Here is a 12,849-nt window from a genome sequence, read left to right as displayed (position 1 = left end):
ACCTTCAAAAGGGTTGGGATTTTTTTCCAGACAACTTTTTAAGTTAAATCAAAGGATGTTAAGAACTTCTTACTGGGAGGAAAAAAAGACAACCTTCTTTGTTAGAATTAACTGACTTCACATTACTTGTCTAGTTAAAATCACAAAAATTATTTAAGAGCAGAAGACAGGAATGTCCAAGTCTATATTTTGGAAAAAATACGTATCTTTATTTTCCTATATAAAATATGGCCCATAGCTTACCATGTGATTCCATTTTCTTGGTAACTGTATCTGGGTGTTCATCCAGGAAGAAATCTGGTAACAAAGGATGGCCTGAAAAAAGGACCCCAACGGTAATCAGGTCACTATAACAACTTCAATATATTAAGATTTTACCACCTGTTTAATAAACACTATACCTGTTTTTATTAAAAGGATCATTCTGGTGCAATGGGAAGACTCTCAAGAGAAATGTTAAACTACCTGACCACTAAGCTAAAATACTTTCCCACAACCCAGTTATGCTCTTCTCCTACGGCAAGTTTCATCCCTAAGATCCAGCCACATCCAACCAGAGAGTCACATGTTAAGCCCTTAACTGTTCTCCCAGGAGACTTTGCCCCCTTCTCATCTATCCATGCAACCCTTCTATCCTACATCCCTCCAAGGTGCCTATGACTTGTCCCCTACCTGGCCCCAGAGAGATGGGGATCCCTCATTAAGAAGGACCTGTCCCCCATCTCTGTCTGTGTCTGTCTGCTCCTCCCTCTCAGAAGATTAAAAACAAACTGGAGGGCAGGAATGCACTGGGTTTGTTTTATCCTAACACTTATCATAGTACCTAATCATATTAAGTTCTCAACACTTGATAGGATTTTCAATTTAAATCAAATTTAAAATTTTGTGCATACAGACACTATGTCTTTAATATCTTGTTCCAGGACCAAGAAGACCTGGATCTGGTTCAGGTTCTGCCACTTACTAGCTGACTACTCTTAAAGACTTAATCTCTTTGAACCTGTTTTTCTACTGTAAATATTAACTACTGAATACTGTGATTATATCATATGCCAGGCACTGTGCCAAGCACATTATACACATATTTAGTTCTTACAAAAATCCTGTGTGGAAGGTATAGTTCCCTTAGTTCTACCAATAAGGGAGGTGAAGCTCAGAGGAAGTGGGTGACACACCTAAAGTGCAACCAAGCTGGCATCTGAACCTGAGTCATCATTTCCCAAACTCTACGTTCTTAATCACTAAACAATATTATTTCCCTCACAGGACTGCTATGAGGTTAACGAGACAGTGTATACACAAATACTTTATCAAACTGTAAAAAGCTATTTAATTCAATTCAGTTCAAACTGAAGACACAGGGATTATACAAATATAAACGTTCAACCTAATGACTAATATTTAAAATGTACTTTAGCACAAATAGTGACTATATGTCTATTATTCAGTACGTATTATATTTTGTACATAAAGTGAAATGCATTATCATCACCGTCATCATCGGCAATCACAGAGAGGAGGAATGATTTGTGAACAAGAGGGGCTGCTGAGAACCCCTCACATCATACCCCTGTACACTGGACAGACCTTCACTCACCTTCACCATCTACCATTAAGCTACTCTAAGAGACTGCACCTAAGGGACACACTTTCAGAAAAAGCCCAGAATCTTAAAAAGGTTTTGTGAAAAACCCACTACTGTATCTCATTACCATATCAATGAACGTGTGATTTTCTTTACTCTGTGACTTTAAGACCATCTTTAAAAACTAATTTTCATTTTTCGTTTCAAGGCTTGGAAATGGCTACTAGCTGCTGTGACCTTCTGTATCTGTACATCCCTTTAAAAACTGTCACTCGCTTCTATTTTTCCTTTTTTCTTTAAGGTGTGTTGGTACGCGTTTTTCCCTTTATTGGGAGGACAGATTTAAAAGAACATATTAATTTCAGAATCACAAAAACACACACACACACACAAGATGTGTGTTCCTTGCAGAAAATGTGGAAAAAAAGTCACTATTTTTAAAAACAATAAACATTACCTGGTTTAATTGCGTAGATATCAAAATTTTTTATTCCTTCTTCTTTTAAGATATTTTCATCAATAATAAAGTTGCCAGTAAAACTTTTAGGCTTTTTGAAAATGGAATAGGCAGCATCTGCAATGATGTCAACTTTTCTACATTGGCTTTCAATCCCGGATCCTCCCAGCATATCCATAGCAGCAGTGTGTATGGCTGTGGAGAGAACATACACATCGTAACTCCAAAGCAAACAGCAGGGCTACGAAGTAACAAGCAAGACGGCCAAGCCCTTTATTTCTCAGGTGACAAAAACGAGGTCCAGAGAGCTTAAAGCATTTGCTAAATGTTCCACTGGCAGGCACCCCTGGGTAGAAAACGTATGTTCCTTGCTCTACACAACGCTGCCTTATACAGAACTCCTTCATGAGACTCACAGCGACATTCAATTAGATTTTTCTGATTTAGAATACTTAAGAATCTGCATACCATTCTTGAGAGTCAAGAAAGCCAGTAAGGTGTAACAGGGTGAGCACTGAGCCGTAAGTAGGGTGGGTGAGATTTTTATGCCAACTATGCGATTTTTGGCAAGCCACTTTAACGTCTTTGGGCCTCAGTCTCCTGTTTCCAAAGTACAGAGCTCCTTTCCTAAGTTCATGGTCTCTCGTTCCTCTCTGCTAGAATATAGAGACTGTAGTTCCTTAAGGACAGAGATTCCTGTCGGTTTTGTTCTATGATGTATCTTAAGCAACTAGAACAGATGCTCAATATCTGTTGTATAAATAAAATATAAAATTTTTAGAGTCAGACTACGGTTTTTCTAACTTTGTTACCCCAGGATCCCAAACAACTAAAGATTTGGGGTGTGGAGGCAGGGAGGGAAAAGAAAGGACAAAGTGCAACGGCAGCAAATTCTTTCATCTGCGCACCAGACGGTAACCTCTCTGAGGGCAAGGACTGCACCGCATTCATCTTAGTTCCTCCCAGTGTCCTGTACACAGTAGACCCTTAACAAGTTACACGAATAATGAAAAATTGTACAGGGAACTGTGCCTGGGATATAAAAATGTTTGGAAGAGGAATGAATAGAAAGTAACAGGTAACGTAACAGAGGTATAAGGAGGGAAAATACTATGTTAGGTCTTTGTTATCTTGGAGACCTTCCTTTCTAACTAACTGCCTGACGCTCACAATCTATTAACTTTGGTAACAGCAATGTTTGAGGCAGAGGTTGAGAAGGAAAGGAAGTTGGGAGTCACAGTACAGCGTGAACTTTTGAAGTCTTTGACTGTGATCCACAGTAACACTTTTTACCAACGTGACTAAGAATACATAATACATACATATAATCACTAACATATTTTATTCATATATAACATTTATATATGAAACAAAAGTGAATAAAACAATTCAGACCCTTACTATGTGCAATACTCTCTAATATTTTCTATTTTATTCCATTAGAAATAAAACAAAACAACACAAAATCCTGGCTGCTGCCTACTAAATCAATTTCACAATCCACTAAACTGATTTAATGCCTCACTAACTCTATTTCATGACTCACCACTGAGTCTTGGTATGTAGTTTGAAAAATATTGTAGAAGCACTTTTTTTCACTCTCACCTTTTACCCCATTGCAAAGAATATGACTCTCCAGAAAATCTTAAAAGAACTATGTCTGATACAGAAACATAAGAGATACAATGAAGCAAGAAAACGTGGTTCTGATCCCACAGTGGGCCAGGAAGTAAAGGAATCTTGGTCAAATTAAAGACAGGAATTTTTAACAATTGACTCTTGGAGTTATAAGAAAAGAAAGAAGGCGACTAGAGAGCTGGTTGCAACTGCTAAATTTTTCTAAGAGTTACATCAGCAACATGCTCCCGCATTCCATAAACCCTTACCCACAGCCCCTTGTTTCCTCAGCTGCAACACCAGGGGCCAGTAGACCTCTCACTGCTGCTTGGAGCTGAGGAAATCCCCTCACCCAATGCACAGCAGATGGAAGCAAAGATGACAAGAAATCCCTCATCTGTTCCTATCTAGAACTCTGGATACGTTTCACACTGCCATATGTGGCAGTTCAGTTCAAGAGAACCCGTAAGGCTACAATACTTCATAAAAATACTGGGTTAAATGTCCTTTTAACAGCCAACTCCTACCAACCTAGTCATCTACTAGGTATAAAGGCCCAAGAAGTATCCCTGGTACCCCGCACAGTGTCTACCATATGGTAACTGTCCGATAGGTATTTGTGGAGTGATGAAAATAAATAAAAGAATGCCAGTAGGAAGAAGAATGGGAATAAACAATATAAAGGTCCCTAGTAAATACAGGAATACGTTAAATGACCCAATGGAAAGAATCACGAAAAGCCAGAATGCTGGAAATCCTGTAAGATAAATTACCTGGTTTTTCAAGAAATAAGTGGCAAGGGGGGAAAAAAAATGTAACTGCTATAGATTAAAAACATTTAAGAGACATAGCACACAAATGTAATGTGTGGAACTTGTTTAGATCCTGATTTAATAAATTCACTGCAAACAAAACATCTGAGCCACTTGAGGAAATTGGAGCACTGACTGAATATTTGATGATGTTAAAGGATTAGAGTTAATAAATTTTAGCTATGATAATGATTTTATAGGGTTTTTTTTAAAGAGCCCTTATATTTTAAACATACATACTGAAGTCTATACAGATGAAACGATAGTATAACTTAGATTAGCTTTAAAATAATCCAGTGGGGAAAAAATAATAATAAAATAATCCAGTCGGGCGGTACCCAGTTTGCTCAGTGGTTAGAGCATTGGCCTGAGGACCTTAGGATCCCAGGTTCGATTCTAGTCAAGGGCACGTACCTCAGTTTCAGGCGCGATAGCATACCCAGTCAGGGTGCGTGTGGGAGGCATCCAATTGATGTTTCTCTCTCTCCGAAATGCAATGGAAAAAATATCCTTGGGTGAGGATAAATAAATATATAAATAAATAAATAAAATAATCCAGTGGGGTTCAGGTGAGGATGAAGGGGGTGGAGGCATGTGAGCTGCTGAAACCAGACTGAACGTATGGTGAAAGTGGTTAAAGCTGAATAATACATGGTGCATTATTCTCTCTACTTGTGTACATTTGTACGTATGTTTGAAGTTTTCTGTAATACAAGGTCTAAAAAATAGGTAATAAAGGCCTTAGAGGTTATTTATTTTAATTCTTAATTTTATATAAGGGGACACTAAGCACAGAGGGGTACTACTGCAACTCACACAACCAAGAACAATGCAGGCAATACAGAAACTGAGTAATTTCAAACACTAACAGCATTTGGATGTTTAATAAAAATGTATTCTTTCTTTTCTTTACCCTAACTAGATTGTATGGTTACTTGAGAATCTGGAAGACAAATTAACTGTGTTAAGAAAAATACTAAAACAAAATGTAATTCTAAGAGTACAAAAGTCCAAAGGTTATCACAGAAGAAAAGAAGCAGGCTGAGTTAATCAGGAAATCTTTTTACACTTTACAATCAAGAGTACACATATTTGAAGAGTACCTGGGTAAACTACTTCTTTGATTGTATTATATTTATATGATTTATTTGCCCAAGCCAAATTTTCAGCCACTAAGGGAAGAAACAATGTGTTCTATTTCTCCTTTATTGTTCCAAGTTTGAAATACAATAAAAAAGTAGTTTCAACATTAATAAGCATAACAGAGCTTACACATAGAGATCATGGTAGTTCAGTATGAAAGTTACCAATTTGCCAAATCCACTTATTGGACAGAAACTCATCAAGCAAATCAAGTAAGACCTTAGTGCTTTAACTACCACTTTTAATTTAATATTAATACACCATCATGTAGCAGAAAAGGATGTAAGAACTGAAGTAAAAAAAGTAAAAAAACAGTTTAAAAAAAACAGGGAGGAAACTGAATATACAGGGTGGGGCAAAAGTAGGTTTACAGTTGTTTGTATGGAAAATAATATAATAATTAAATAATAATACAAGAATAAACTCTGTGTTTCATGTACTCACAAATATAAACTTACTTTTGCCCCACCCTGCACTTAATGATGAAATAAAAGTTCATTATTGCCAAGAAACATGCCTGCTATTATTGTTACTACTCAACATTGTTCTAAAAGTATTAGATATTTTAATAAAAAATGGATGGGTAAGGAATTAAACATATACCAAAAGAACCAAGACATATTATCACTTTTTGTGGTAAGATTTCCAATCTTAATAATCTAAGAGAATCTGCTGACAATTTTTTAGTATTAATAAGAGAGTTCCATTTCTGGTACCTTCATAAAAGATAAAGATGTGTAGTGTTTATAGACATTTTGATAATAAATTAGAAAACAATGGAAAATATATATTGAAAACAAGAATAAAAACATAAAATGCCTAGGAATATATTTAATAAAAATAGATAGGACTAGTCTGCTTCTGGAAATATGATGAATTAGATACTCTCAAGGGTTGCCAAATTACGATAAAACTATAAATAAACAACGAACATTTTTAAAAGCCTTTTTTGGGCTCTCAAAAAAAGAGAAATCTACTGGTAGAGGACAGGGAGAAGGAGACAGGAGAGGGTGAGCACAGCGAAGCAGAAAGAAAAAAAAGAAACGGAGGGTAAAAGAATTAGAAAGGAAGAAATACATATGATTTCTATGATTACCTACACAGGAAATCCAAGAGAATCTACACATAAATTACTAGAATAATAATGTTTAGAAAGGTAGTTGTCTATAATTTGGGTTTTTTGTGTATTTTTTTAATCCTTACCAGAGGATCTTTTCCCCATTGCTTTTCAGAGAGAGTGGGAGGGAGGGAGGGAGAGACATCGATATGAGAGAGATATCGATTGGCTGCCTCCTGCATATGCTCCAGCCAGGGCCGGGGATCGAGCCTGCAACCCAGGTGTGTGCCCTTAGTCAGAATCGAACCCGGGACCCTTCAGTCTGCAGGCCGGCGCTCTAACCACTGAGGAAAACTGGCTAGGGCTGTCTGTAATTCAAATATTTAAAAACATTTCCTTACTTCTGCACCAAACAGAAAAAACAAAATTTTAAAAATATCTGACTGTTACTCTTTCCCTTCCCCACTCTTCTCATGCTCACATAAGCCCTAGAGAATCCAACCACTTCCATATTTCTTCCTCCCCCTTTTCATTTTTAAAAAGATAGTTTAGTGCTTTTGATTAGAGACTAATCTTAAATTTTTCTCTTATAATATCTCTTCTATATCAAGTTCTTACTTGGTACTTAGATTTCATATTCCCAGTAATTCTATCGTAACTCACTTACATCTAACCCTATAAATTACAGGGTCATTTGCTTGCCATTATTTCCTCTTTTCATTTCCCTCTGTTTTGAAAAGTCTCTTCTTTGATTCGTTCGTTTGATTAAAAGCTCTTCTAGAAGATTTTTCTCGTACCTCTTCCTTTCATCTTGTCAATAAATGTAATCTTGACTGGGTCCCTTCCAGCAGTAATCTACAGATGTTATTCTACTGCCTTCTAGCTTCTGGTGTTGCAGACAAAGCATCTGCAATCTGCTGTTTTTTCCTTTGTAAGTAACATATATTCTTCCTGAAAGGCTGTAAGATTTTCTTTTCATCCTTGAAGTTCTGAGATCCCCCAGGTATCTTTCCCCCCACAAATTCAAATTTAAACTTGGAAAGCCTCTGAATCTACACATTAAGTCTTAGTTCAGTTATTGCCTGTCCTCTGTTTGTTCTTTATCTTCCTCCTGGACTCCTGGTATGTGCTTGTGATGTCCCCTAAGTCTCTTTTCTTTTTCTTTTTTAAAATATATCTTTATTGATTCAGAGAGAGGAAAGGAGAGGGAGATAGAGAGAGAAACATCAATGATGAGTCATTGATTGGCTGCCTCCTGCATCACCCTTACTGGGGATCGAGCTCGAAACCCGGGCATGTGCCCTGACTGGGAATCCAACCCCGATCACCTGGATCCTAGGTCGACATTCAACCGCTGAGCCACACCCGGGTGGGCTTTTCTTTTTCTTCGGGGCCTTTTTGCTCTGAGACATCTCTCGCACTTGAACTTGGAGGCTACTTATTCAGGTTAACCATGACCATTCAATCCTTCAACTACTGTATGATTATTTTAATTCAAAACACAATCTCTGTGCAGTTCCAGAAATCAACTTTTTATGCTATAAATGAGAAGCTTCTCATTTACCTCTCTTATAGAATCAATGCCTTGCTCGTCCTGCGCGCCTGCCACCCAATACCTGCTCCACTCAAGGGAGTCCATTGCTGGTTGGGAAGGGAGGGCAGCAAGGACATGACTTCCAACAGTCACCTTTCCAGAAGCCCCTCTTCCCCCAAATAAGTGGAAAATATTCCAATTGCCATCTATATGTTCCAAGGAATATAATGCAGACTATGAAGGTTCTTTCTAGGAATCTAAAATTACCACTCATTCTTAAGTACTAGAGTGACCACCATGTGCAGGGCACTGTCCCTGGAGCAGAAACACCACTATTGATTCCTAAGGAGTTTCCTCCGAATGGAGCCACACTAACTTACATGTCTAAGCTCTCTGTTAGTATAATAAAGGTTCTGTTAAATTCTTAAAAATGAAGTAAAAAGTGGTTCCCATGAAGTATTTTCTTTATCATTAAACACACTTCTCTGGCATAGAATTGCCACTTAGGTATAAGATGGAAGAAGTTAAGGTTTTTCACAAGCATTATCTTTAAACATATGGGGAAGGTATCAATAAAAGGTTGTGTTTCCTTTACCCTCCTTAAAGCCAGTATTGTATGTAGGTGAGAAAAAGAATCCAAAAGAAGGACAAGCTTTCCCTTCCTGTCAGCTTTGCTGGGTCTCCCTCATTTTCACACAGCACATTCCCAAGCCCTGAGTTTCTGCCATACATGAGCTCAAAAGCTGCATACCAAGTCCAGCCGTAGGTAGCTGCTTCTGTCACCTAACGGGGGTCAGGGCACTCTGTGAACTCAGGATTCATGCAAAGGCACCGATAAGTCAGTTTTTCTTCAAGGAAAAGGGCAAAGGTATTAAGAATACAAGGAAGAAAAGCAGCGTTCGTTGGGATGCACGAGGACAAAGCACCAGCATGAGAGTCTGCAGAATTTAGTAAGGTACCAAACATGAGAGTGGAGAAAAGGTCAGGGAAGCACAGCTGGCTTCCTGTTGGCTTTAATGAAACTCTTCAAGTGTTCCAATGCTCAACGTTTCCTGCGCAGCAATCTGCTTAAGCGTCAGTCATACAGTCCAAGTCAAAGCTGGAAGATGACTGAAAAGGGCTCTATATGTACAATAAAGAGTTTAACTTGTTTCCCAACAGACAGACAGGTTACCTTTGGGTCTACTCACTCCTACCCTACCCTGTTCACCCAAGATGCATCTCAAGAGTGTCAAGAACAATGAATGAGTCCTGGCCTGGTAGCTCAGTTGGTAAGAGCACTGTCCTGATACACCAAGGATTCGGGTTTGACTCTCAGTGAGGGCACATACAAGATGCAACTAATGAATGCATAAATAAGTGGGACAACGAATCGATGTTACTCTCTATCTCTCCCTGCCTCTCGCTCTCTAAAATCAATAAATAAAAATTTAAAAAAAGAGTGAGAATCCAAAAAAAAATTTTTTAAGGTACATACCTGTTTTAGGCCATAATGCATTGACTGCAATTTCACCTTTAAATTCTTCTGCCATTCCAAGCACACACATAGACATACCATACTTAGCAATGGTATAAGCTAAAAGAAACCACAAAAAAATACATTTAATTAATTAATAAATTAATCTGTGAAAATAATCAATTTCTTTCCATTACTATTTCCTCCCTGATACATTTTTTTAGAATTCTTTAATAATATAATATGTACAAAATATAATTTTTAAAATGTACTCTTTTTAAAAAAAAAAACACACTTTTTATGGAAGCAGCTAAACAGGGATGAGCTACTTTATATATTTCCATCCAAATATTTATTAAAAGAGACAATGATAAACTTTCATTTTCCTTACTATCACTGGGATAAGTTACATTATTGTTTCTTAATCTTTTTTCTTTTTGGAGAATGAAAGTGATCATTTAAAGGGAAACTACTGCTAATAAAGGGAAACTGCTAACAACTAAAGGTTGAAAACTTGTTTAACCTCATCAATGAAAACAGAACCTCTTTCAGTTTTGCTCTGTGAACTAAGGACTAAGTCTCTGATATAACTGTTGTAAAGGAAACACTTATACAGAAATCTTGTTATTTAGTATACTCATTAGTTTGCTGTGAAGAATAAAGTATTTCATGGATAGTTTTTAACCAACTTTATTGAAGAATAGGTTACATTCAATAAAACATACCCACTGGGGCTTGAGGGAGCTTTCTGGGATGATGGAAATGCATATCTTGATTTGGGTGTTGGTTATGCAGGGTACACATTTGTCAAAACTCATCAAAATGAACCATTAAGATCTGTGCATTTTATTGAATGTAAATTATACTTCAATTCTATAATTACAGACAAAAGATTAAGAACCTACTTTCCAAAATGCTACTGATTCTGCATAGAAAAAGTAATGCTGAATGCTCTATATAAATTGTGCTTACATAATAGATACACTGATTTAATACAGAACAAATGAACAAGCCATCCCCTCATCCTACCACCTACCACAGTGCTGTTTGAACCACAGTGGATTTAGGTTCAATGGTGGGCTGAGATTGAGGATATGAGCAATTTTACTCTTTTTCAAATGAGGAATACATGCTTTAGACCTGAAAACAGAAGAAAACACGAGCCAAATTAATAGCTTTCTAACTACCACCCCACTTTTTAAAGTTATATTTTAAACTACTTCTACAGAGCAAGTGATTTTGTTCAGCTACCTGCAGGGTACTTTTGTTTGTTTTTACTCTTCTAGAATGAATGTAGGAAAAGCAGCTCATTTTCATCCTTGAAACTTTGCTTAATGGCCTGACATAATCTGCTTGATGATGATAAAATTCTTGGTACATTAGCCTTAAATCCAACTGAGGTTATCCTCAACTACATCCTTCCAAATTCTCCCTGCCCAACACACACATACACACACGCACAATTTTCAGTAACGGTTAATGTACTTGTCAGCCTGTACAGTTTGTACTGTGGCAAGGAACATGGATCTTCAAGTCAGACACAACCTGGGTTCTAATCCTCCTTCTGCCTCTTCCTTATGTGATCCTGGGGAAATATATAGCATTCTACTTCTCAGTTTTAACACTGGTAAATGTTGGTAATACCTGCTACCATCTAGGACTGACCAAGGAGTTAAAATGAAATGATACATATGAGATATTTAAAACAGTCCATATGCTAAACTTGAAATAAACTACTGCTATTATTAGTATTATATAGGCTGACTTATTTCATCTTAGTAGGTGTGGTATTCCTGCTATGCTGGAATTGTAATTTAATAACATAACTCCCAATACATTTCCAAGTTTAATTTATACCAATATGCAATGCAATATGCCTTTGGGAGCAATATTAAGTTGGGTTTTTTTTAAATACTGTTTATAAAGGTAGGCAATTTATTTTACAGGAGATTCAGGTCCAATATTTTAAAAGTTTTCATTATTAAGCTATAACATATTAAATATTGTAGCTTAATAATTTTATAGCTTTTAGTTTTATTTCACATTCAGTAACTTCTAGGACTTTGAACTTATCCATTCTTCTTTCAAGTCAGTTTTCTTATTACCAGATGTACAATATTCTTGTAACCATCAGCAATGTATTTTCAAGTTTATAAACCAAATACAATCAATATCACTAAAGGGTTTTTATATATATTCTTCCTTTCCAAAGATGCTTTACTTTTATGTGGGTGAGGTGGGGAGGGGCAAACAATATTAGAGCTGACAGTCATTAACAGCAAACTGCACCTCAAAACATCAATAGGAAACAAACCAAATCTATTTCAGGCAATAAGACCATATTTCACATTCAAAGTAAAAGCTCATCTCATTTACATTAGAAACAAGAGCTTCTCCTTTGATCTATTAGACAAAACCTTTCTACCCACACTTTGCCTGCAGGTCCCTCACCAGTACCAATCCTAAATTAGGTGCATTTTTCTACAGCAATATGTCCTATCTTATATATCATATTAAAAACTCTAACCATGCTTAGATGCCTTCAGCTTAATAAAATGGTTAAGTTTATTGAAAATTTATTGTAAGCTCAAAGGCCCATAGGGCATTTGAGTCAATGAATAAAGTGAGCTGGGTATAGGAAAAATAAACTATTCAGAAATACAAACTTTATTACCAAACTTCTATTAGCATTTAACATGACACAAATACATATAATACTAGAGATGATATATTTAATTAAAACTTAAAATAAAAATTAAAGGTCTGTCTTCTACCTCACCTCTGCCTTCCAACCCTGTTTCTCTAAACCACTAAAATACAAGTCACAGGCTCTAGGGCCCTGGGCAACAGAGATCAGGAAACCCTTCCAGGTCCTTGCTGAAATCTCCAAATAGGTCAGTTCTTTGGGCCTTACCCCCATTTCCTCCAAGGATGCTTCTCAAGCTTCCCTGAGAAAACAATCTATAATTATCTTACATGAATAAGTGAGTATCACTAAATAAAAAAATAAAACAAAAATTAAAATGCAAATATTTCATTATGAATTTCTCTTTTATAACTTAGACCTTCATATAAGGCCAACCACCTTACACCTTTTCTTTGGTCCAAAGGTCAATGTCATGTTTTTCATTTGGCATTGCAATAAGCCTTTAACTGGGAACAATATTTAGTTTTATTTAGAAAATAGC

At 36.6% G+C, this 12,849-nt stretch overlaps 1 protein-coding gene across 1 annotated transcript in view; it reads right to left on the bottom strand.

Moving 5' to 3' along the window:
- HSDL2 (hydroxysteroid dehydrogenase like 2) overlaps positions 1-12,849 on the bottom strand; it is a 46,647-nt gene that overhangs the window by 18,400 nt on the left and 15,398 nt on the right. The window contains exons 5-8 of the mRNA XM_016213746.2: positions 10,698-10,801; positions 9,683-9,781; positions 2,043-2,237; positions 244-315 (exon numbers count right to left, since the gene is read on the bottom strand). Of these exons, the coding sequence (XP_016069232.1) occupies positions 244-315; positions 2,043-2,237; positions 9,683-9,781; positions 10,698-10,801 (470 nt within the window). The remainder of the gene's footprint in view (positions 1-243; positions 316-2,042; positions 2,238-9,682; positions 9,782-10,697; positions 10,802-12,849) is intronic.

Source organism: Miniopterus natalensis, chromosome 12 (assembly GCF_054644295.1).
Source record: "Miniopterus natalensis isolate mMinNat1 chromosome 12, mMinNat1.hap1, whole genome shotgun sequence".
Taxonomy (NCBI): domain Eukaryota; kingdom Metazoa; phylum Chordata; class Mammalia; order Chiroptera; family Miniopteridae; genus Miniopterus; species Miniopterus natalensis.
This window is presented reverse-complemented; position numbering and strand designations above follow the sequence as displayed.